Source organism: Perca fluviatilis, chromosome 6 (assembly GCF_010015445.1).
Source record: "Perca fluviatilis chromosome 6, GENO_Pfluv_1.0, whole genome shotgun sequence".
Lineage (NCBI taxonomy): Eukaryota > Metazoa > Chordata > Actinopteri > Perciformes > Percidae > Perca > Perca fluviatilis.
Window position 1 is genome coordinate 11,632,744 of NC_053117.1, and position 24,742 is coordinate 11,657,485.

Genomic DNA, 24,742 nt, shown 5'->3' on the forward strand with positions numbered 1-24,742 from the left:
TTCCATATTTCAATGTTGGATCCTGGTTTCCTATACACACAACTGACTATTCTTAATTTTTCCCATGCATAATTAAATTGAGATACGCTCTAGGGTTGCACGATATTGACAAAATGTGATATTGTGATATTGATTATGAATACTGTGATATCGATATTAATTTCGATATTTTTAAACATATGTAAAATTACAAAAATTCACGTGAAAGCGCATCAAAATACATTCATAACAAATTAAACAAGTTTTCTTACAACACAAGGTTTATTTCAACTAACAAACAATGAATTATTAAATAACGACCATGTCTACAGAACAGGACATGTTTTACTGGTTGTACAGTATAAAATAAATAAATAAAGAGAACAGGACTATGAAGGCCAATAAGCATGAGATTTATTTTAAGATTTATTTATTTAGATTAGGACAATGCACATTAATCAACATTTCTGTAAATGCGCCAGTGTTAGCCAGTCAGCTAATTTTCAACTGTAGTCCTAGTTGCAGCATGTCTTTATACCAGAGCACCTGGAGGAAACCCACGCAAGCACGGGGAGAACATGCAAACTCCACACAGAAAGGCCTGGGACAACCTGGGTTGGAACCCAGAACCTTCTTGCTGTGAGGCAGAAGTGGAGCCACCGTGCTGCCTATGATCGGTTTGTGTACAGTAAAGGCAATGAGTCTGTGTTACCTTATTTGACAGAAATCTATATGCATTTGTTGTTATTTCTGACACTTTGATAAACAAAAATGTCGATAATGCTTGAGTAAGTGAAACCCCAATCAACAACACTGCTTCAAAAAAACTGCATATTAATAACACCGTTAAAGTCACCGGGAGAGTCCGACACAGCCAGACTGTGATAAGCACTTATATTCAAGTTTATGTTCTGTTGTTTGGTAAATTGCTATTAAACACAGTCAAAGAGGATTTGAATTGCTATTTTTTCTCTCAATTCTCATCATTTTGACACCGATTTCCGCTTTGGGGGGCGCCAAATATTCCTCTTTGCAGGAAAAACCCTGCCATGCCCCTCGTGTCGGCATTAAGCCATGTTTCTGATACGGCTATAATAATTAAAAGGTTTATTGAACTGCCCTAAATATTTCTTTATAATCTGAATATTTGAATACAGACATCTGCTGTTAAAATGAATGAAAGATATTCCGTACTTATGTTTACTATTATTGATGAACTGTTGCTTTGTGTAAAAGCCACAGTCAGTATTTATGTTATTGTAAAAGTTAAATTCAGGATCAATATTCTGTTCAGTCCGGCATACTTTTGTCAGCGTCAGAAGATCCAGTATAACGAAAAATGTTAATGCTTCAAACAATGGAAGAGTAAAATAATATGAAAAAATGAGCTACATGTTCAGACTCCTCCTCCTTATGTCTTAATTAGAGCCTATAGGAATATCAGGAAAAAGAAGAAATTTGTGTCAAAGAACACAGCACAGAAAGTTTGGCTGCTCCTTTGCTGATTAGACATTGCCAAAAAAACTACAGTTTGTAGGCTATGCTACATGTGGTTCCATACGCTACCTCAGGCAACAAGAAACATATTGCATATTGACATCTTCACAGGCATCATACACAAACAGATTTGAATGGGAAAAAACTTTGATACAATTAACTCTTCCAGGATCTGGTGTAGAAACTCAAACTGTTGCTGTAAAGTACCCTTCTGCCATCTAGTGCCTTTGTTTTTGTGATTAAAGCTATAGTGCGTAGTTTCCGTCGCCCCGATGAGGAATTCTAAGTAATGACAACAAAACTGTCGGCGCGTCCACATGATACAAGCCATCCGTGATCGCGCACAGCCCCCAACCCTCCTCCACACAGTTGCTAGTAGCCAAGGAGGACACGGAGGATTAAAAAAAAAATGATCATGATGGACTCTTCGGAAGAGGCAATTATCTTCACTCGCGTTTCTGCGCGCAAAAGTCATCGGACGACACAATCTTCTGAACACAGCCATACTGAGAAATCCAGAGAGAGTTATGTGGAGCTGATAGTCTTAATTAGCTTTGTAGCAACTCATTTGGCAATGGCTTGAAAGTAACAGACGTTCATTAATATCAAAAAGTTACGCACTAAAGCTTTAACAGTTTGTTCCCAATTAACTGGTGGAATAAGTTAGTGTACATTTTAAATAAATTATTTTATTTTGACCAAAAAGATTACCATATGACCTTAGGTTGGCAAAGTCCCCAAAAACATGGGCGTTATTTCACACTTGATACCATGTAGCCTAGCTTTTAAAAAAATAATTTAAAACTGTGGTCAGGGCATAAAATAAAATGATTTGTTAATCTTTACCAATCAATACTTAATAGGCTAACAATGGCATAGCTGTAAGTGCTAAAAATAAAAAAGAGTTTAGTTTAAATTTACTATTTTTTTAAAGAATTTAATTAATTTTCAAAAAGGCACATATTTCACACAATGAAATTATTCTGTAATGTTTGGTACTTTTTACTACTTGCTACTTGGCAACAGTAATGTGGGTGCATATGTTTATGTAGTGACCCTTGCTGCACTATGAATAATGCCACGACTGCTATCAAACTGTACACGTCACTCATACACAAATTGGCCTGCCCTTGGAGACTACAACAGCAGTGGGTAATCTATGCAAAGTTTTACAACTGGATGATGGAAAGCAGAATGCACTGGGACAATATGCTGCCCTGTTTCTCAGCCACTGCATAGACCACAGTGATATTGTGTCTCAGATGAAGTAGCTGCACTCAGTTCATTTCCAGAACATAAGAAAGAAAAAAAAAAAAAAGAGCTGAAACTACACAGACTTGGCCAAAAATATTGAGATCCTTGCATTTATTAAAATAATGTACCTTTCGCCCTAACAGAGTTGAAATTAAACTATATTTTGTTGTAAGTACATGACTATGTTATGTACAAAATTATTATAAATCGCTACAAATCGTTAACAGGGGAAATTGGGGTCACTCCACGACCGTGTTGGGGAGTATTATTTGAACTGACCCTAACGCTAGCTAATGCTTCATGTCTCAATAACATGTCAGAAAAATCGACTGCGCTGCATCATTGTAGCTCTGGAGAGCTGGTCCACTGTGGGGGTTTTCCACTCTGACTGACTGACTGTTGAGACAGTGTAGTAAGATGCAATGCAGCTACAGATCTGAATGAACTGACACTTTACATCAGTACATATGTTTGCCAACTAAAACCATTTGCACATACAATGCTAATGTTAGCTTCAGTTTAATGAGCATTGTAAGTTAATTTAAAAGGAGAACTCCGGCCATTTTTTACTTTAATCTTGATCGCTATAACTATGTTAGTACTGTCGATAGCAAAAAAAACGAGCCGAAGTAGTCCTAGCAAACTGGGGTTGCTGCAGCTAATGCCCAGAGCTCCCAGTTAGCTAAAATGGCAGTTTTGGAGGCATAAGATAAAGAGTGCCTTTGTGCCTCTTAACAGACACAAAATACAATTAAAATGTCTGTGAAACAGGGCCCTTACATGACAACAAGATGCGTTTTCAACTCAGACATTGTTTAAATTCACCTACCCTGTTAGCTGCTAGCTGCCGTCTGGGATGAGTAAGTGTGTTCAGCCCGGCTTAGGTGATAATCAACAAGCAGCAGTTTAGTGTGTATTTGTAGCATATATATTCATTTTGTGTGTGAACAATCTGCTGTTGGTTAGTAGGACTCTTGTCAGTGGCGATCTATGTGGTAGTTTCCTTACCCGTGCTAGCAGGCCTGCCTGGCGGCAAAATTACAAATCCCACTATGGCTACGCCAAGACCCGCCGTACGAAGCAGCTCAATTGGTTGGGTTTAGGCATTTCACCTTGAGTGGTTAAGGTTAGGGTTAGGGGATTGGACCTGTACATGTAAGCATGGAGCTTGGCCAATAGTAGTGTGTGAATGCTATTGAAGGGCGGGTCTTGGCGTGGCCATTGTGGGATTCGTAATATCGCTGACCGGCGGCATCCTTGCTTCTGCTTCCTCCCCGGCCGCATTCCTCGCCTGCCGCGTCTGCCAACAATCCAACTAGCGCCCACTGGTCTGGTGGATGTCCTCCGGAGGACAGGTCATGTCTTCACAGCGACATTTTTTAGTTTATTTCCCCCTCAAAAATAGGTAATTGAGCACTGTAGTGGTTATGACCATATCAGGGACTATATAACTACATGGAAACGGGCCAAATTATGCAACTATAGCGTTGCTCACCGAAACACACACCCCCCTCTCTCTCCTTTTCTCTCTTTCCACACTCTTCCGCACACTCGCTTACGTGTGTGCTGCAGCTGCCGCTGTGTATGTTTAGGCTGTTTGCTAGTAGCTTGCTGATATTATTTGTGAACTTCTGGATGGTGATTCTTGATAGGAGTGATCAAACTGGCGGTGTTGAAGGATTTTACATGACGTCCTACTTGCACTTCAACTTCGCAAGTATTGCAATTTGGCAACACTTTCCACAATGTAACTGCTCTATCGCTTCCTGATTTCCCAAACTACGGAGCAGGCTGATCACATCACAGAACGCGCATGCGTCAATCGCGCATCCAAAAATGGTGTGGCATTAACAGGGAATTTAAATGGTTATTATGGCATTCATTTTGACAGCCCTAGTATCGAGATATGAAATGACCTATAATGTATGGGGATACAAATAGATTTTGGCCTTATCGCCAAGCCCAAGATGGAACATTGTATTTAAGAGCTTTGCCTGTCAGTTAATGATCAGGATGTGTCACCCTGTATCAAATAATGTAATTATCCCTGTTTCAGTGGAGACTGATGATGGATTTGTGGTGGGATATCAAGAGAGTAGGGCTGCACGATATTAGGAAAATATCTAATTGCGATTATTTTGACTGATATTGCGATTACGATATGATTCACGATACTGGAGGGAAAGATCATTTTTGTATCATTATTCTCATTTTCATTGAAAAATTATTGAATGATTGAGTGTGATTTTTGCGAGGATCTGTACCAAACAAATATTTTTTTCTTTAGTCTGTAGGATACGATTTGTAGGCTGGGATGTCTCTGCAGCACTACAATACTTTATTTTAGAATGGTTTGACAAATATTTTGCCTTTAACAAATATTGCACTCCCCTGCGATTTGGATATTGCACTAGTTCATATTGCGATTTGGATAAAATTGCGATTAATTGTGCAGCCCTACAAGAGAGTACACTCACTTTAATTTGTGGTTGTTTGTATAACAATGTCCTGATGTTACAGCACTGCGGTTTTCATGCTGAATAAAATAATGGAGGGGTGTGTGTGAATTTTAGAATAACCTGTGTGACATTACATGGTCGCCTAGGTCAGTGACGGAGAGCTCTTCAGCTCTGACAGCAGGAATGTGTTTCTGAAGACAACCAGAACACAGCCAACACCTCTGCTATGATAACTAAGGCTATGACATGGAGGACACAGGACACAGTCTGGAAACATATTGCCCTATCCATTTCGCTGGCACTGAATCATCAATTTCCCACCTCACAGCCTAATGTGATTTCTGTTTTGTCTCTCAGACAGACGCAAAAGCACTGGGGGGCACATGACTGCACTGACAGACACTGCAACTTTATGTGCTGATTATTTTCTCAATTCATTAATTATTTGGTCTATAAAATGTCAGAAAATAGTTAAAATACCCACTTTAATTTCCGAAAGCCCAAGGTGGTGTCTTTAAATTACTCGTTTTGTTGAGCAATGTAATAAGTTATTTTCTGTTAAATGACAATTTGATTTATTGCCAAATCACTACAGTTCTAAATCCTGTAACACATTTAGACACACCATATACAAATTTGCCAACATTTCTACCTTTATATCGAAATATTATACAATAACAATACTCATAACAAGAGATAAAAAATACAATCAGGCATGATAGGTCAATATTGGTCACTCACTGTGTTGAGTACCATAAACCGACTAACCCCACTGAAAATATACTGTATAACCATAGGGGATAATCAATCAGGTGTCATAGCTAATATAGAAATATAGCCTACAGAATACAGCCATGCCACAGAGGATGAATGAGTACCTAAGGTCACTATAAACTCCTGATAAAAGACCACAGAGACACTGTACAATCCTATATTACAGTAAATCATCATAATTTCATTTGAGGATTGGGTACCGTGCATATTAGAAACAGTTACGGTGGTGAAGAGTGATATACGACAGTCCTGGAGGCCCATTGCTGCTTCACAACACAAGCCTCTGTATGAATGACAGGTAGCAGCAGCTTCTTACCTGTCAAGCAGGTGCTCAGCGCCAACAGGGCCGCAAACACCGCAGCCTGGTCGAGCAGCGGGGCCCACATCCTAGGCAGAGCTCCGACGACTGGCAGGAGACACGGGGACCTAACGAAGGAGGAGCAGGAGCAGGAGCAGGAGGCGGCGGCGGCGGCGGCGGCGGCGGCGGCGGAGGAGAGTCGGTGCTAATCATTCCCCCATCCCCCTTGTGCTGAGGGAGGACGGGACTAGTAAAAAAATAACGACAACTGTATGTAATACAAAACAATTTAGGAGAGAATGCAGGCAGTAGTGGTCATTCGGCACCTCAAGTGTGTTTGCCGCAGGGTGTCTGCTCTCCACAGCGAACGTGCAACATAGATGCACACCGTTCTACCGTCTCTGATTGTGGTTACTTTTGGTGAGCTATCGCAGAGGTACGTAGGTGTGACGTCAACACGCTACGCACCCTCCGTGCTGCCTTCAGGTGCTGCTAGGCCTACCACTAGTAAAACCCGAGTGGTCGTCTATAGCCCTAAAGATAGACAGAGCTAATTTACCCTAAGTGCCCCCCTTCATGCAGCAGATTTTCTATGGTAGTTTTGTATCGGGTTTAGCAAGGTTTTGACAGTCACACACATATTGTATATTCCAACCACTGACCCATCAGCTTTAGTTGGGACTTGGGACATAAATCAAAGTCCCAAACCATAACTTTCTTTAACAATAAAATGTAGCCACTGTGGGTCCTGTGGTGTAATGTTGTACACAATTATGGTAGGCCTACCAGTAGGCTACCACTCACTACATTTATCTGACAGCTTCAGTTACAAGTTATTTAGAAATTAAGATTTTATAGAGAAAAGATATGATGATCTTCACAATATCATACAATTAATACATTAAACTACTGTATTACATATTTAAAAATTAGCTCCACCTTGACCAACTACAACAGTAAAATGCTGCTTACTCATTAATACATCAATAATAATACATTATTGAGAGCTGTTTTCTCTATATCCCTTTTACCATAGCAGTCCTCTACCTAACCCTCAATAAAGTAGACTTTGACCTCCTTGTGCTCTTTTTACAGGGGTGTCATGTCCTCTCTGCTGCATCCTGGCACAGAAACTTTCGAACACACTCAAAATGACATCTTCATGATTTTTACTGTGAACATTACCAAACTGTTATTTGACAAATAAACATTTGTTTGGATGGTATTTCAGAATAAATTCCAATTATCAGTTTCCTGTTTAACTAGTGCTGGAATGTAACTTTCAATCTTCCAATTTTTTCCCCTTGATGATGATAATAATAAAATAATAACACTGTAAATAACTTCACTCTTAGTGTGAGGTCTGGGAAAACAAAACCACTCTCTGAATAATTTCAGTGATAAAGTCCTCCAGATAATCACAGATGGAGTAGTTTTTTTGTTGTACGACAACAGCCTCATGACAACAGGATCACTGTGGAAGTTTTGTACAGACCTGGAATCTCTTAGTACAGAGCTATGATATGCCAGGAGCAATTACAACAGATCATTTAAAGCTGCATGAGAACTGGCGCTCTCCCAGTTTGCCAAACTGCTTTGCAGCTGGTCACAGTCTTCGGCATCTGAGGTTCCAGAATCATCATATTAATCAAATGACTCATGGGCATCAAAGAAGACATCGCTGCTCAGATCGAAGTCTTCACACCTCAGCTCTTTAAACTTCAGCTAGTGTTTGGCAATTCCTGTATATGTCCACTCTGTCGTTGATTATTGATGAAGAGACTGCCTCGACCAATGAATGAGAATGTCTTGTCCTCTAAACTAACTCAAAATTTCTGTCAACTCTCTCTTTAGCTTTACGCCGCAGCATCCAATAAGATGGCATGTTGCTAGTGTTGGTCATACTCACAGAGGAAAAAAGTAACAAACTGGCACAAAAGTTGAGAGTCGGACCAGTCAGAGCCCCACATACAATTCTTTTTTTAAGATTCTTTTTTTTTTTTTGAATTTTTGGCCTTTATTTTGACAGCTTTAGACATGAAAGGGGAGAGAGAGGGTGTATGACATGCAGCAAAGGGCCGCAGGTCGGATCCAAACCCACGGCTGCTGCATCAAGGAGTCTTTGTTGATGGGCGCAGGCTCTACCAGCTGAGCTACCCAGGCGGCCGCATACAGCATTAATAAAGTAGCTAGACAAGGGGCACGTGAATCCTCACAACAAAACTGAGTACAACTCAGAAAAACTCAACACTAACACATTTGTGTTATTTGCTTCACCAGAGTTGATTGTGAGCTATCACTAGTAATAGGTGAATGAAGCCTCTTAAGGCTTTGGGGCTTTCTTTCTATTGTGCTGAGAAAGACTTGAAGCTTCAAACACAGTGACATCTGATGGATTGTAAAACGTATAGCAGCCCTTCAAGACGGTCTGAAGCGCTACAACACCTCTCTGATTTGAATGGTTAGTCTTATATCTGAAATAAAAGTTCAAAAAGCCTGCGCGTTATGATTAAAATCTGTAAACTTTTGATCAGAAGTACTGCATTAAATGTAGACTGTGTTGTACAATGTTAGGGTTATGTTACATTAATAAACTAATTACATTAGTTAATTCATTTAATTAATGCATTATCCCAAAAGCCTACACATTTTTACTGACACCACATCTTAATGTACATTGTTTTTTTACATAATCTTGCCTTGTGCAACTCTAAACCTGGAAGTCTAGATCCCATAAATCAAAGATGTTAAGAGAGTTTGGCGTGTGTGTGTTTATAATAAAGACATGACGACAAACTGATCATTTATGGATAATTATTTATTCTCAATAACAGTCATTTGCATCACCCAAGAGTAAAATAAATCTAAAAGTACACTGGTCAAAAAAGAAGGGGGGTTACAAAATAATAAATAAAATAGGGTTGGAGAGATCAGCTAAGGCACTTATACAATTATATAAAATTATGTAAAATGACAGTCTGGTATAGTTCACTGGTCCATATAAGTATTTATACATAATATACACAAGCTTACTTTGTTAAGTGATAAACTTTTATAAAATAGTGTTATTTTACCAACACAAAAGAAATAGTCAAGTCTTAAGATGTCAATGTGTACATTGAGGCAATTTAATGAAGTGTAATGCAAGTTTGAGATGGAAAAGAAAATGAACTTTGAGACTTTTCCACATTCTTAAAAGTATTTTCTGTTAACCAATAAGTAAGTTTCTAATAACTGTGTATAGACCAACAAATGTAAAAAAAACAACAACTAAAAAACGAATTGCTGAAGGTTATTGAAGGCATCACAGTAGTTAAACAAGATAGAATTAAGACCTAAATCAAACCGGGGTGTTCTTGCAACTTGTCATGCTGAAAACTCACCACTCCTTACCCGAGGCCGTCCACTGTGCTTACATTAATACTAGGTGAAGAGAAAATAAAACATGAAACATATGTGGATTGAAAGCTCAGAATTTGCTGAGGATTTTCTGTCGGATGCAAATTTGTGAAAATGATACAGAAAAACAGCATGTAACGATATGTGCATGTGCACCTGAGCCCTGCTCGGTGAAAAAAAAATCTGATATAAATGATTACTGTGCCTAAAACTGAAAAAAAAAAATGATATGGTTAAAACAGCATGTGTCAAGCGTTTTAATCTCGGTCAAAAAAATAAAGAAAAATAATAAAAATAAAACCAGAGCAGAAGTCCGTTTAGGTCTAACAAATGGAAATAATTTCATTACTTGTCTCAGAATCACTGGTTTTGGTCACCGGTTTTGGTCTCTGCTCCTGGCGCTGTAGCAACACTAGTCTCCCTCACCTCAGGGTGCTCCTCTGAGGGCTGTGGGGCCGCTGTGCTAGGGGCCACATCCTCCTCGTCGTTCTCTGCCTCTCCCCCTTCATTGGTGGGAGACTGGAAGCCACTATCGTCATGTGGAGGCAAAGGGAAGTCAGATGTTGCCTCTGGGAGGCTCTCTGGAGCAGTTTCTGTAGCTCCAGATAGGATTTCCTCAGGTGGCGGTGGCAATGTCTCCTCTGACACCTCCTGGTCGGAGTGCGGTTGTTCCTCCAACATCGGCAGGTTGTCCCCTCCCTTACCCTTCTCTTCCACGACTGAAGCACTTTCTTGAGCAGATTCAACCTTTTGTGGGACTTTACCCTGCTCCTCTGACTTGGCTTCATCTTCCTTCAAGACCGAACCATTTGACAAGTCTGGAGGGTTCTCTGAAGCTCTGGGACTTGCAGATCCATTTTGGTCAGCAGAAGCTTTATCATCAGAGTTCTCCTCCCAATCTCCATCCTTCTCCTCCTCCTCTTCCTCCTCCTCCTCTCCATCCTCTTCTGGGATGTCGTTGACACTAGGCACCTCCATGCATGACTCGTTGGGCAGGACTGGGGAGCTTTCCACCTGGATCATGGACACCACCTGCTTCATCCTCCTTCTCTTCTGGGCCGCCCCAACCTCACCCTCACCGCCACACTCCGTGTCCTTCCCTGCTCCATCCGCCTCTTCCTGGGCTTCTCCGTACTCCCCGGCCCAGTCGATGGAGGGGTTTTCTCCAAGTAAGTGCAGGCTGGGGTCACTGTTGCTGAGGACAATGCTGTCTCTGTACAGGTTGTGTCTCCTCTGGACCGCCGCCTCCTTCACAGCTACAGAAAGAAGAGGGCAAAATGTGCATGATGAGTGATAAAGAAAAAAAAGTGTCCTAAATTAACAGTATAAAGTGCAACACTTTGACAGATTCTTCACTAGATTTGTGATCATCTGGTCTTCAGGGGTCCTGTAATTTCATTAAAAATGAACTTTTATGTAACTATATTTTTTTCAGGAAATTTCCTGGAAAAGACTGTTTTGTTTTTTTGGCTTCTGTGGCCTTTAACTGATAGGATAGCTTGAAGACAGGAAAGGGGGGACGACGACGACATGCAGCAAAGGGCCGCGGGGGTCAGATTCGAATAAGGGCTGCTGCCAAGGACTCACCCCCTGCTATCTGGTAAAACAGCTGAGCCAATCACAAATGCATGACGACAACAGGCTATCAAATGAGGAATCGGCTTTCCAGGAAATCATGTCATTGTCTGGATAGTGCAGAGTGGCATGATGTGAACAAACAGCACCATAAATATGCTGCCACAGGCAGATGGTGTGGTGCACCCAACTTGTTTCTCCATGTCTTGAAGTATCAGTATCAGTTTAAGCACTAAAACATATTGTCAACAAGCTTATTTCCTATTAAATATATATTGTGTTATTATAGGAAAAAACAACTTTGTTATCCTGAGATAAAGGTAACAAGATTAAACCAAAAAAGTAACTGCTTCTGTATATTTGTACATTTGGTATGTTTATATATTTTAAGCTTTTTGTATTGTCAAGAATTAGTTTATTATTGGTAAAGGGTATGTGGAGTATATTTTTGAAAATATAAATAAATCTATGAATAATAAAATAAAAAGGGAAAAGAGATATACTTAGCTGTCTCTCATCAGAGAAATGAGAGTTAGACATATAAAAAGGTTTTTAGGTACTAGTAAGATTTTTTACCCAGTGCTAACCAAAGAGCTCAGTAAAGCAACATCCGGATCCACTCTGTAATGAACTATGTGGGTGTAGAAACAGGCAGGAAGAATAACACTGTAGAAAACTGACCCATCGTGATGTCCTTCATCATAGAGTGCAGCACCACCTCTTCAAAAATGTTCTCCACCAGAATGAATCTGGAAAAGTCCTCAAAGATCAGCTCCTGGAAGTGTGGCAGCTCCTGGTGTTCACAACAACAGTCAAAACCTTTTAACATCAGAGTTTAAGATTTGTTTTGACCCTCTGATGTCTAAGGGCATTTTCACACATCTTTTTAAAATTAGCTTTTTAAGGGTTTTTGCATAAAACTGTTCATATCAAAATGTTCAGAACAAACTCGGCTTTCCATATAGGGATGCCCACATTTTTCCTAGAGCAATGTACAAAGAGATCAATTGGCGCTAAAAGGTGAAACATTGATGTTGGCTTTTTGAAATTCCTCAAATCGCTTTTGAAAACAAACCTTAACTGATATCTTGTACAAATTGTTTTGGTGCTTGAAAGTAATTTACCAAAGTCTTAGGTTATATAAGATAAAGTAGTTAATAAATGTCTGAAATGAAATTTTGTAATATAGCTTTTTGAGTAGCAGTTTTGTCAAACATTTGGTGTGTCTTTCTTCCTCAGAGGATTAACCTCTACAGCTCTATAAACATGCTCATTTCAGGGTAGTTTTTGTAACAAATAAAAGTATTATTCTAATGCAGATTAAGATGAGCAGAATCCAGACGGTTATCCTACTGTCTGTTTGATACACAGTATTCTAAACTAGTATTGTTAAGTCTTATTTTGTCTAGAGCTAGATGACAAAGATACATGGTACAGTTTGACACTGCACAAGTACACACACTACATAAACCTCATTGCCAATACATACATTTTCCCCAAGACTTTCAAATGATGGAACACATGAATTAAAATAGTTCCGTTAATATTTGAGGTTTTTGGTGACACAATGCTCTGAGACTCACCGATGCACAGGAGGGGCTAAGCTGTTTCAGCATGTAGGGGATGAAGATCTGGAGAAGAGCCTCACGGAAGAAACGCTTCCTCACTGTGCTGCTGTCATAGTCAAATTTCTGAACCGAAAAAATAAATAAAACAACAACACACACAAAAGTATTATTACCACCATAGAAGTTTTCTGCGATTTCATTAGTGAACAGCTTCTTTCCAAAACTACATTTAAAATTAAATCTATTTTCTTCTTACTGATTGACTTGATTGTTGACACATGAGCAAGATATATCATCAGTCGTGGAATGTAAATAAGTAAATTTACTCTAGTACCTAAGTATACTACTTAACTTTAGTATTTCCATTTAATGCTTTTTACTTGTACCCCACTAAGTGTCAGAGAGACATAGCATACCTTTTCCTCCACTGCATTTGTCACAAAAAGCAGTGTCTACTAGAGCACCTGGTCATGTTTGTTATTTTGTCAATGAGGTGTTAGAAAAAAAAAAAAAAAGTCCCAAATATGAAACTAATTTATGTCGTGTTACGTTTTCTTTTTCTTTCCTACCACATTAATCATCTCACAACACTATTTATTTTGAGACCCTTTGACCCAAAGACTTGACACAGTAGGTACTGCTGCAGCTTCCTGATTTCCCAAACTACACAGCGAAATCACAGAATGTGGGGTTAAAAGGAATTTGTGTTAACTCTTTATTAACACGATCATTTTGACAGCCCTAGTTTTTAGACTGTTGGACATTTGAAGACTTAAATCTGGGCTTTAGGAAATTGTGGTGGATATTTTTCACTTACTTGTGACATAGATCAAGAAAATAGTGCCCTACTTTCATGGCAGTGCAATACCAGTGCAGGCCTTGTATACTAGACACTAGTGCAAATGGCACCAGGCTGCTCCCACATACACCTCTACAGAAATGGTCGCTCATAACTTCTGCCTGTTTATCAGTAGACGTCTGATTACCAGGACTTCTTAATATCGTGCATTAATTTTTTTTAAGTCAGCAGTTTATGTTTTATTCTTGAAATACATTACTGTGTTACATTTTAAGATATGGTGTAATCATTTACAATGTGAAATGCAGTAGATTTACACTAGATGGCACCAGGTGTATGTAAAGGGTTGGCAGCAATGTTAGTTTGTGTGTTATTAAACTTTATTGTCCAAGAGTCTCTGGACAAAGATTGTTGAGGTACAGCAAACGCTGGGGGAAAACAATACAATTAGATCCAGAGGGCAAGCAGCAAGTATAGGTGCATCATACTATCCATCTACCTGCTCCTTTCGAAATACATTTGTAGCAGATGTGAGGCTGTTCAAATGATAACTAATATTATTATTCTGGTTAAGTCGCTAACAAGTATCTGCATCCAGCCGAGTCCGCATTCAAACAATTACATTGTATTTAGTTTATTTCATTAGTAGTTTTTTCAACCTGTACCCTATTTTCCTATTTTTTGGGGTCTTAGTGACTGATGGGAACAACAATCCTTGAAAGAAAGACCACTGCAGTTGGCAACAGCAATACAAGCCTATTATTGTGTTATGTTAATGGAAAATTGCGCACCTTAAATTAACATCTACAAAAGTGCTTATTTTACCTCTGACAGGCTCAGATTATTATTCTAAGTGTCTGACAACATTATGGAAGGGATCCCTACAGAGGTCGACCTTTTGGTTAAAGAGAAAGCTCCTTTTTGTTTTACATGAAAATCCCCAAAATCGCTATCGCCAAACCTACCAGACTGAATTCAAACAAACAGTATTTTATCATTGTAAAATGCACTTCATTCAAAGTTGACAGAAACAGAATCAAAGGCCGTCTTGGTTCGTCTTCACCTCTCTGGTTTGGTATAAATAAACCCTTAATTCACCCATTTACATGTGGAAATATGCTGGCTTTATATAAGCTAAAAGTATTATTTATTGAAATGGAGTTTGGTGTATTTGGCAATGGCGATTCCAGAGCCGTTTCTGGTTAAACAAAAAGGATTAAGAACAATGGTCACTCTATTCTGATAGGATATTCATTCCAGCCCCCGATACACCTGGCTCATTAAACCAATCACACACTGGATTTTGCAACAGACTAATGTACTATTGTTACTATAATTGCCACTGTTCATCATAACCCCAACCGGCACCGTCAGACACCGCATACCAAGAGCCTGGGTCTGTCTGAGGTTTCTTCCTAAAAGGGAGGTATTCCTCGCCACTCTGGTGTCAGTGTGGTCTTGACCTACTCTATCTGTAAAGTGTCTTGAGATAACGGTTATTAGGATTTGATACTATAAATACAATTTAATTGAATTGAATACTGTATTCCACTACTGGAATACTGTAACACCTCTGGATAAAGAAAGCACCTTCTCTCATTTGCATTTGTCCCCTTTTTGACCAAGACAAATGTATTCCTTCCTTCTTGAGAGATGGCCTTTCAGGGTATGTAAACAATAACCTTTAAAGTTTAAATGAAATGTATAAGCATGAATTGTGTGTGCTTAATCACACAACCTCCAGATGAACTGGCCAACACCCTGCATACATCACAGGATTCACACTCATTAACCTGTTTTAAATTTTCTGCAATTAAAGTATAACATCCTGTCTAAAATATGCATTTTAAAGCCAGATTAGGAACTGCATTAATCTAAAGAAACATTAAAAACTCATTCTTGGTATTAACCAATATTAAGTACTTAAATAGTAAAAAAATGTCCTATATATAAGCTTGTTGGAGAAGGTCAAGGAAACTGTAGGGCAATTTGATTTACAGCCAGCAATACCACACACCAGACAAGCAATGTAGGCCTACATACAGTGCCTTGCAAAAGTATTCACCCCCCTTGGCTTTTTACATATTTTGTTACATTACAGCCTTTAGTTCAATGTTTTTTTAATCTGAATTTTATGTGATGGATCAGAATAACAGAAGACACAATAGTCTAAGTTGGTGAAGTGAAATGAGAAAAATGTATACATAAAACTATTTTTTAGAAATAAAAAACTGAAAATTGGCATGTATTCACCCACTTTGTTATGAAGCCCATAAAAAGCTCTGGTGCAACCAATTACCTTCAGAAGTCACATAATTAGTGAAATGATGTCCACCTGTGTGCAATCTAAGTGTCACATGATCTGTCATTACATATACACACCTTTTTTGAAAGGCCCCAGAGGCTGCAACACTTAAGCAAGAGGCACCACTAACCAAACACTGCCATGAAGACCAAAGAACTCTCCAAACAAGTAGGGACAATGTTGTTGAGAAGTACAAGCCAGGGTTAGGTTATAAAAAAATATCCAAATCTTTGATGATCCCCAGGAGCACCATCAAATCTATCATATCCAAATGTAAAGAATATGGCACAGCAGCAAACCTGGCAAGAGACTGCCGCCCACCAAAACTCACGGACCGGGAAAGGAGGGCATTAATCAGAGAGACAGCACAGAGACCTAAGGTAACCCTGGAGGAGCTGCAGAGTTCCATAGCAGAGAGTGGAGTATCTGTACATAGGACGACAATAAGCCGTACGCTCCACAGAGTTGGCCTTTATGGCAGAGTGGCCACAAAAAAAGCCATTAGTTTCAGCAAAAAACAAAATGGAATGTTTTGAGTTTGCGAAAAGGCATGTGGGAGACTCCCAAAATGTATGGAGGAAGGTGCTCTGGTCTGATGAGACTAAAATTGAACTTTTCGGCCACCAAAGAAAACGCTATGTCTGGCGCAAACCCAACACATCACATCACCCAAAGAACACCATCCCCACAGTGAAACATGGTGGTGGCAGCATCATGCTGTGGGGATGTTTTTCAGCAGCCGGGACTGGGAAACTGGTCAGAGTTGAGGCAAAGATGGATGGTGCCAAATACAGGGATATTCTTGAGCAAAACCTATACCACTGTGTGCGTGATTTGAGGCTAGGATGGAGGTTCACCTTCCCGCACGACAACGACCCCAAACACACTGCTAAGGCAACACTTGAGTGGTTTAAGGGTAAACCTGTAAATGTGTTGGAATGGCCTAGTCAAAGCCCAGACCTCAATCCAATAGAAAAATCTGTGGTCAGACTTAAAGATTGCTGTTCACAAGCGCAAACCATCCAATTTGAAGAAGCTGGAGCAGTTTTGCAAGGAGGAATGGGCAAAAATCCCAGTGGTAAGATGTGGCAATCTCATAGACTTATCCAAAGCGACTTGGAGCTGCGATTGCCGCAAAAGGTGGCTCTACAAAGTATTGACTTTAGGGGGGGGTGAATAGTTCTGCACATTGACTTCTTCTGTTATTTGTTCTAATTTGTTGTTTGCTTCACAATAAAAACAAAACAAAAACATCTTCAAAGTTGTGGGCATTTTCTGTAAATTAAATTATGCAAATCCTCAAACAATCCATGTTGAGAGGCAACAAAACACGAAAAATGCCGAGGGGGTGAGTGAATAAATAAATAATAAATATAAATAAAAATATGTCTGTCTATCTATCTATCTATCTATCTATCTCGCACGTTGTTCAATTGTAAGGCCACAGGGTCAAAATTAAATGATTTATTAAAAATGTAATAACTTATTTCAGCAGTAAATTCCTGATTGTGTTTTTCAGACAACGGCAGCTACAGTCTGGTGTTAGAACACTACAGTGAAATACAGACACACTTTTACCCCGCTTAGCTGTCAGCATTTTTACCGTGTTTACTCCAGCTGCTAGCTAACGGTAGGCTAACGTTACCTGCTGTCGAGTCTAGTGTCAACTAGCGTCCCGTGCAGCGATGTTTCAGTTGAATCTAACGTCCGTTTTCGGAGCATCAGAGAGAAGCGCAGGTATTTAAGTGGCTCCGAAATCCGCGTTGCTATTTGGTCCGGTAGATAACTGTCATTAAGGCACCAGTGCCGTATTAGCACCAGCCCCATAAAAACTCTTCGGATCACGATTCATGTGGATGACATTTTCCCATTCAAAAACAAATGGAGCATAACAGTCAAGTCATAAATAGATAGATAGATAAATAAAACATTTAAACTACCTTACTTTGTTTAAAAGACCAATGGCAGTTGGAATAAATGAGTTTTGAGCCTATTGGTCCTGCAAGTAGGCAGACGAAGCAACTTCATTACATTCAAAAGAGGAGGGCTTTGGGCCTTCTTAAAAGGGTAACTACAGTTTTTTTCAACCTGGACCGAATTTTCCTATGTTTTTGAGTGAGTGATGGGAACAACGATCTTTGAGATCGGTCCAGTATTAAGCAAGATCGCTGCAGTCGGCAGTGGCGAAACGAGCTACAATGTAAGTTAATAGGGCAATTGTCCAGCTTGTATTTACCTTCACAAAAGTGCTTGTTTTGCCACCGATTAATATTCTAAGTGAACATTATGGAAAGGATTTCTAAAGGAGGTTGACCTTTCTGTTAGAGTAAGATCCTTTTTTTAAACATAAAAACATCCGAAAATGTGTTCGCTAAACCCACCAGACTCCATGTAAATAAACCGTAATTTTAGCATCTTAAAATACACTTCATTCAAAGTCGACAGAAACAAAATAAAACTATGAAAAGCCGTTTGGGGTCGTCTTTCCACTTTTCCAACCATCACAACTCTAGTTTTGGTTGAAATAAACACATAGTTTACCGATTTACATGAGAAAATATGTCTGCTCTATACACGCTAAAAGTATTGCTTTTTTTTAAATGGAGTCTGGTGGGATTAGTGCTAGTGACTTCAGAGCTGTTTATGGTTAAAGGTTAATTTCCTCCTGAAACGGGCATTTTATGTCATTTCAACATTCGTGTATTCATAATTAGGCCTGTCACGATAGCAAATTTTGCTGGACGATAAATTGTGCCAGAAATTATTGTGATAAACGATAATATTGTCGTTGAGAGACCATTTTCATCCAACATAATGATAATGGCATAATAATGCAGGTACACCTTTTCAAAGATCAATAAACTTTCATTTCTAAAGAATATTTAACACTGGAACTGGGAGACATTTTACATTTTTTTAAATTTCTTTTTTCACACCTGCCCTGGCCGGACCCCCCACCCCCTCCCCTCCTCAGCCTGATACCTTCAACGACCACCTTTAACTACCAACAGCCTACCAGCCAACAGCTCTCCCCCCTCATCAGTTTACCACCCCCCTCTCACCCCCCCTGAGAACCTCATCACCAACCATCCCCACATCCCCACCCCAGTCATCCTCCACCCCCTTCTCCATAACAGATCAGGTGAGGAGTCAACTAAAGAAGATCAAGGCAAGGAAGGCCCCGGGCCCGGACGGCATCAGCCCAAGACTTTACAAGGACTGTGCTGACCAGCTCTGTGGTGTGGTCAGGCACTTGTTCAACCTGAGCCTGGAGAAAGTCCCAGTTCTGTGGAAGACCTCCTGTGTGGTCCCGGTACCGAAGATGCCGCGCCCGAAGGAGCCTCAGGCCTGTTGCATTGACGGCTCACCTGATGAAGACCATGGAGAGGATCACCCTGCGACACTTGTGACCCCTGGTCACACAGCTGGACCCCCTGCAGTTTGCTTACCAGCCTGGGATTGGGGTGGATGACGCAGTGATCTATATTCTGCACAGATCACTGCTACACCTGGCGGACCGCGGGAACACTGTGAAAGTCATGTTTTTCGATTTCTCCACTGCTTTTAACACCATCCAGCCTTCACTGCTCAGAGTGAAGATGGAGAGTGTTGGAGTGGACCAACACCTGGCTGCATTGACAACAGACTATCTCACCAACAGACCACAGTATGTGAGGCTTCATCAATGTGTGTCTGACGTGGTGCTCTGCAGCACAGGTGCCCCTCAGGGTACGGTGCTCTCCCCATTCCTTTTCACCCTCTACACCTCGGACTTCACTCACAACTCCACCCACTGCCATATCCAGAAGTTCTCAGATGACACAGCCGTTGTTGGATGTGTTTCTGAGGGAAACAATCTGGAATACAAGACTTATCAGGGACTTTGTCAGCTGGTGTGAGCTCAACCAGCTTCAGCTTAACCCCAGCAAGACAAAGGAGATGATCGTCAACTTTAGGAGGAAAACATCCCACTTCACACCGGTGAGCATCCAGGGATCGAACATTGAGGTAGTGGAGAGCTACAAATTCCTGGGTGTTCACCTAAACAATAATCTGAACTGGACTGATAACACCCATGCTCTTTACAAGATGGGCCAGAGTTGCCTCCATCTGCTGAGGAGACTCCGGTCCTTTGGAGTGTGCAGGACTCTCCTCAGGACTTTTTATGACTGTGGTGGCCTCTGCCATCCTTTATGCTGTGGTCTGCTGGAAAGGAGGCAGCTCGGACAGAGACAGGAGCAGACTCAATAGACTGATCAGGAGAGCGAGCTCTGTCCTGGACTGTCCTCTGGACTCCATAGAGGAGGTGGGGGAGAGAAGGATGTTAGCCAAGCTGACATCCATCATGGACAACACCTCTCACCCACTACATGTGGGGTCCGAGCAGCTCCTTCAGCAGCAGACTGATACACCAACGGTGTAAGAAGGAGAGGCACCGCAGGTCCTTCATCCCGGCCGCTGTCAGACTCTACAACACCTGCACCACCCGATAATGTTGTAGTTTTTTTTTCGGGTCCTGTCTCAGTCCCCCACCACTCAGCATGGCTCTATGTATATATTTGTTATTATCTGTATTTATATTTTTCCATCTGTATTTATATTTTTTCCATTCCAAGTACTTACTTTTTCAATATTATTTATATTATGGTCACACTTAAATATCATTTATATTATGGTTAATTACTTTTGCTGTTAGGGAATTACATATTTTTCAATCTAATTTCACGTCAATTACTTACATTACAGTATTTTTTGCACTATGGCCACCTCACTTTACTTAAATACTTTTTATATAATGCCACTTTACATTCATTCAGTGTTTTTTGCACATTGTCTGTTGGTTTGTTTTTATTGTGGAAAAACTGCTGCTGTAATAAGTGAATTTCCCCATTGTGGGATGAATAAAGTATTATCTAATCTAAATATCCACAATATGTCTTTGTTTTCCTTTAGTATGTCGTCTTTCACGCTGTTGTACAGTTGTGGAATTGCCGTTTGTGACACGTATGTTCTCCTAGGCAATTCATAGCCTACTGGCTGTCACGTTTGCAGGATTCCTCAAGTGTTTGTGCGATAGACTACAGACTCTGTACTACATTTAACAATTATTTAACACTAAATATAACATTTAAATAATATATAATTAATAAATTAAATCTATCTATATGGCTATCTGCCACATGGCAAGTAAATGTTTGTACAAAAATAGTTCGGTTTTTCAGTCTTCATTTTGGCAAAGGTGCGGCTTCTGCTCCTCTGCAGGTCGGAGCTTCATGGGGCCGACACAGACACACAGACACACACACACCTCTGACATACAGAACAGGCCAAAAGTTTGGACACACCTCATTCAATGCATTTTCTTTATTTTCATGACTATTTACATTGTAGATTCTCACTGAAGGCATCAAAACTATGAATGAACACATATGGAATTATGTACTTAACAAAAAAAGTGTGAAATAACTGAAAACATGTCTTATATTTTAGATTCCTCAAAGTAGCCACCCTTTGCTTTTTTGATAGCGCTGCAAACCCTTGGTGTTCTCTCAATGAGCTTCATGAGGTAGTCACCTGAAATGTTTTCACTTCACAGGTATGCCTTGTCAGGGTTAATTAGTGGAATTTTTTCCCTTATTAATGGGGTTCGGACCATCAGTTGTGTTCTGTGCAGAAGTCAGGTTGATACACAGCCGACAGCCCTATTGGACAACTGTTAGAATTCATATTATGGCAAGAACCAATCAGCTAAGTAAAGAGAAACGAGTGGCCATCATTACTTTAACAAATGAAGGTCAGTCAGTCCGGAAAATTGCGAAAACTTTGAATGTGTCCCCAAGTGCAGTCGCAAAAACCATCAAGCGCTACAATGAAACTGGCTCACATGAGGACCGCCCCAGGAAAGGAAGACCAAGAATCACCTCTGCTGCTAAGGATAAATTCATCCGAGTCACCAGCCTCAGAAATCACAAGTTAACAGCAGCTCAGATTAGAGACAGATGAATGCCACACAGAGTTCTAGCAGCAGACACATCTCTAGAACAACGGTTAAGAGGAGACTGCGCAAATCAGGCCTTCATGGTCAATTAGCTGCTAGGAAACCACTGCTAAGGAGAGGCAACAAGCAGAAGAGATTTTTTTGGGCCAAGAAACACAAGGAATGGACATTAGACCAGTGGAAATCTGTGCTTTGGTCTGATGAGTCCAAATTGGATATCTTTGGTTCCAACCGCCATGTCTTTGTGCGACACAGAAAAGGTGAACGGATGGATTCTACATGCCTGGTTCCCACCTTGAAGCATGGAGGAGGAGGTGTGATGGTGTGGGGGTGTGGGGGTGCTTTGCCGGTGACACTGTTGGGGATTTATTCAAAATTGAAGGCATAGTGAACCAGCATGGCTACCACAGCATCCTGCAGTGACATGCCATCCCATCCGGTGTGCGTTTAGTTGGACCATCATTTATTTTTCTACAGGACAATGACCCCAAACACACCTCCAGGCTGTGTAAGGGCTATTTGACCAAGAAGGAGAGTGATGGAGTGCTGCGCCAGATGACCTGGCCTCCACAGTCACCGGACCTGAACCCAATCAAGATGGTTTGGGGTGAGCTGGACCGCAGAGTGAAGGCAAAAGGGCCAACAAGTGCTAAGCATCTCTGGGAACTCCTTCAAGACTGTTGGAAAACCATTTCAGGTGACTCTTGAACATGTTTTCAATTATTTCACACTTTTTTGTTAAGTACATAATTCCACATGTGTTCATTCATAGTTTTGATGCCTTCAGTGAGAATCTACAATGTAAATAGTCATGAAAATAAAGGAAACGCATTGAATGAGAAGGTGTGTCCAAACTTTTGGCCTGTACTGTACTTTCCACACTCCGTGTCCGGGGACAGCCGTAGGCTTGTACCGTTAATGTTCTGTGCATTGTCGGACACATGCAGCCACTTTCCTGAAACCGCTTGCGAGACTGACAAGTCCACAGCGGCGTGTATGTCCGAGCCTGTCTCCACCGCCTCCACCTGCTGGTTGTCAGCTGTGTGGTTTGGAATGAAAGGGAGAAAACAGGACGCCGAGTAACACGGTGGATATCGCTCATATACTTTTATTTATTTTTTGACGGCGCCTTAACTGCAAAGAGCTGCGGGAAACCCTGCTTCAACTCTCAACTAGCGTTTTCTGTCTCTCTCTCTCCGCCTGGAGTCCCGCCCACACAAAGACCATGCGACTGACAAGAGGGTTCACTCCTCGTTACGCTAGGAACCGAGAGTGGTCCTCCTGTCTCTTTGGTAGAGAGAGATGAGGAAAACGAACAAGCATGCAAATGGAAATTATCGCGGCCGGAAAAATTATCGAGCTCATTTTTTTTTTATTGTGCGATTAATTGATTTATTGACTATCGTGACAGGCCTATTCACAATGAATTATATAGCTAGTACCCAAGTTGGTTACTCGCAAAAACAATTGAGACACAGCCAGTAAAGTGATCCTGACTGTTCCTGGCTTACGCTGCCATGCTAACTCTGCTAACTGCTAGCTAATGTTACCGGAGGACTAGGCAAGCGGGCCACGGCTGTTTACAACATGTAGCCTGTTCAGCGGCCGTAGCCGACAACGGTGAATTATTTTAAGCCAAGAGTGGGGGCTGTAAAGTGGGAAGATAGGTCCATAAGTTTGCAGTGTGTTTAGTGATTGTTGCTGTAGTTTAAGCCAATAAAGTGTGTTCAGTTGGGTGGAGAGGACGGCAATGTAGTGTTATTTTTAGTGGTTCTCACCATAATTCTAAGCCGAGGAAGCGTGTCTGTCCGTCGAGTGGAGAGGACGGTGAGATTGTTGTGTTTTTAGCGGTTCCGACCGTAATTCTAAGCCGAAAAAGTGTGTCTGTCAGTTGCGCACAGAGCTCCGTGTGAGCACAGGCTTTTATGAATATCAATATAGCCAGCATCTTACGTTAGTGACTCCGCTGTGCTGTGAAGTATGTCTGGCATACAACATACAATGCAACATTACATAAACACTAGCTGTCAGTATTACATATTGCACCTTTAATACTGAACCAATTTCAAAGATTGTTGTTCCCATCGGTCACTTAGGAAAACATAGGGAAATAGAGTCCAGGTTGAAAAAAAAAAAACGGTAGTTACCCTTTAAGCACCCTAGCCTGATACAGTGTAGTCAGGTCATTCAGTGTTAAGCCTGCAATTTTGCTGAATACCTTAACTACACCCTGTAGCCTGTAGTAGGAGAAGGTTTGATTTGTGTTGTTGATTCAACCATGTTGGAATGTCTGTTCATCTACAGGACATTCTATGCAAATGTGTTGATTAAATGTAAAAGTACCATAGTGATAGGGAAAGTATGTCAGTCTTTACGAATATATGAACTTTAATACTTCTTTAATTAATAAGTTAGTATCATGAGGTGGACTGGACAGGATGCCTTATCGGGTCGCGTCTCCTCCTCCAGACCACCCTTGAGAGAGTTTAAAAGTTATGATTAGAGTGATTATCTACTAGCCAGTTCTGTGTGCGTTTTACCTTAAGGACTCTGTCCTGGCAGCGCTGGATGGACTTACAGAGCTCCTCTGTGCACTGAGACTCCAGACTCTGGTGAAGGATCTGCTCAAATGTATACACTGCATGATCCATTTGCTGTGGACACACGTACAAATAAAGAGAGAGAGACCAATGTTATATTTGTATCAGTAAGTTGATCATATTTTATAATTTGTAGCTCAAACTTTGTAACATATGTAACTGACTGATGTATTTAGGATTGTCTGTTGAAATATTCATGCATTCAAAAGGTTAAAATATAATAATGCACTGCCCCGA

The 24,742-nt window shown here is 40.6% G+C and overlaps 2 protein-coding genes across 3 annotated transcripts in view; both read right to left on the reverse strand.

Moving 5' to 3' along the window:
* npdc1b (neural proliferation, differentiation and control, 1b) overlaps positions 1 to 6,695 on the reverse strand; it is a 30,820-nt gene extending 24,125 nt beyond the window's left edge. For both annotated transcript variants that reach the window (XM_039802866.1, XM_039802865.1), the window contains exon 1: positions 6,280 to 6,695. In XM_039802866.1, coding sequence (XP_039658800.1) covers positions 6,280 to 6,349 — 70 coding nt within the window. In that variant the 5' untranslated portion in view covers positions 6,350 to 6,695. The remainder of the gene's footprint in view (positions 1 to 6,279) is intronic.
* Positions 6,696 to 9,058: 2,363 nt separating this feature from the next.
* niban2b (niban apoptosis regulator 2b) overlaps positions 9,059 to 24,742 on the reverse strand; it is a 74,147-nt gene continuing 58,463 nt past the window's right edge. The window contains exons 11-14 of the mRNA XM_039802867.1: positions 24,446 to 24,559; positions 12,819 to 12,926; positions 11,917 to 12,028; positions 9,059 to 10,916 (exon numbers count right to left, since the gene is read on the reverse strand). Of these exons, the coding sequence (XP_039658801.1) occupies positions 10,021 to 10,916; positions 11,917 to 12,028; positions 12,819 to 12,926; positions 24,446 to 24,559 (1,230 nt within the window). The 3' untranslated portion in view covers positions 9,059 to 10,020. The remainder of the gene's footprint in view (positions 10,917 to 11,916; positions 12,029 to 12,818; positions 12,927 to 24,445; positions 24,560 to 24,742) is intronic.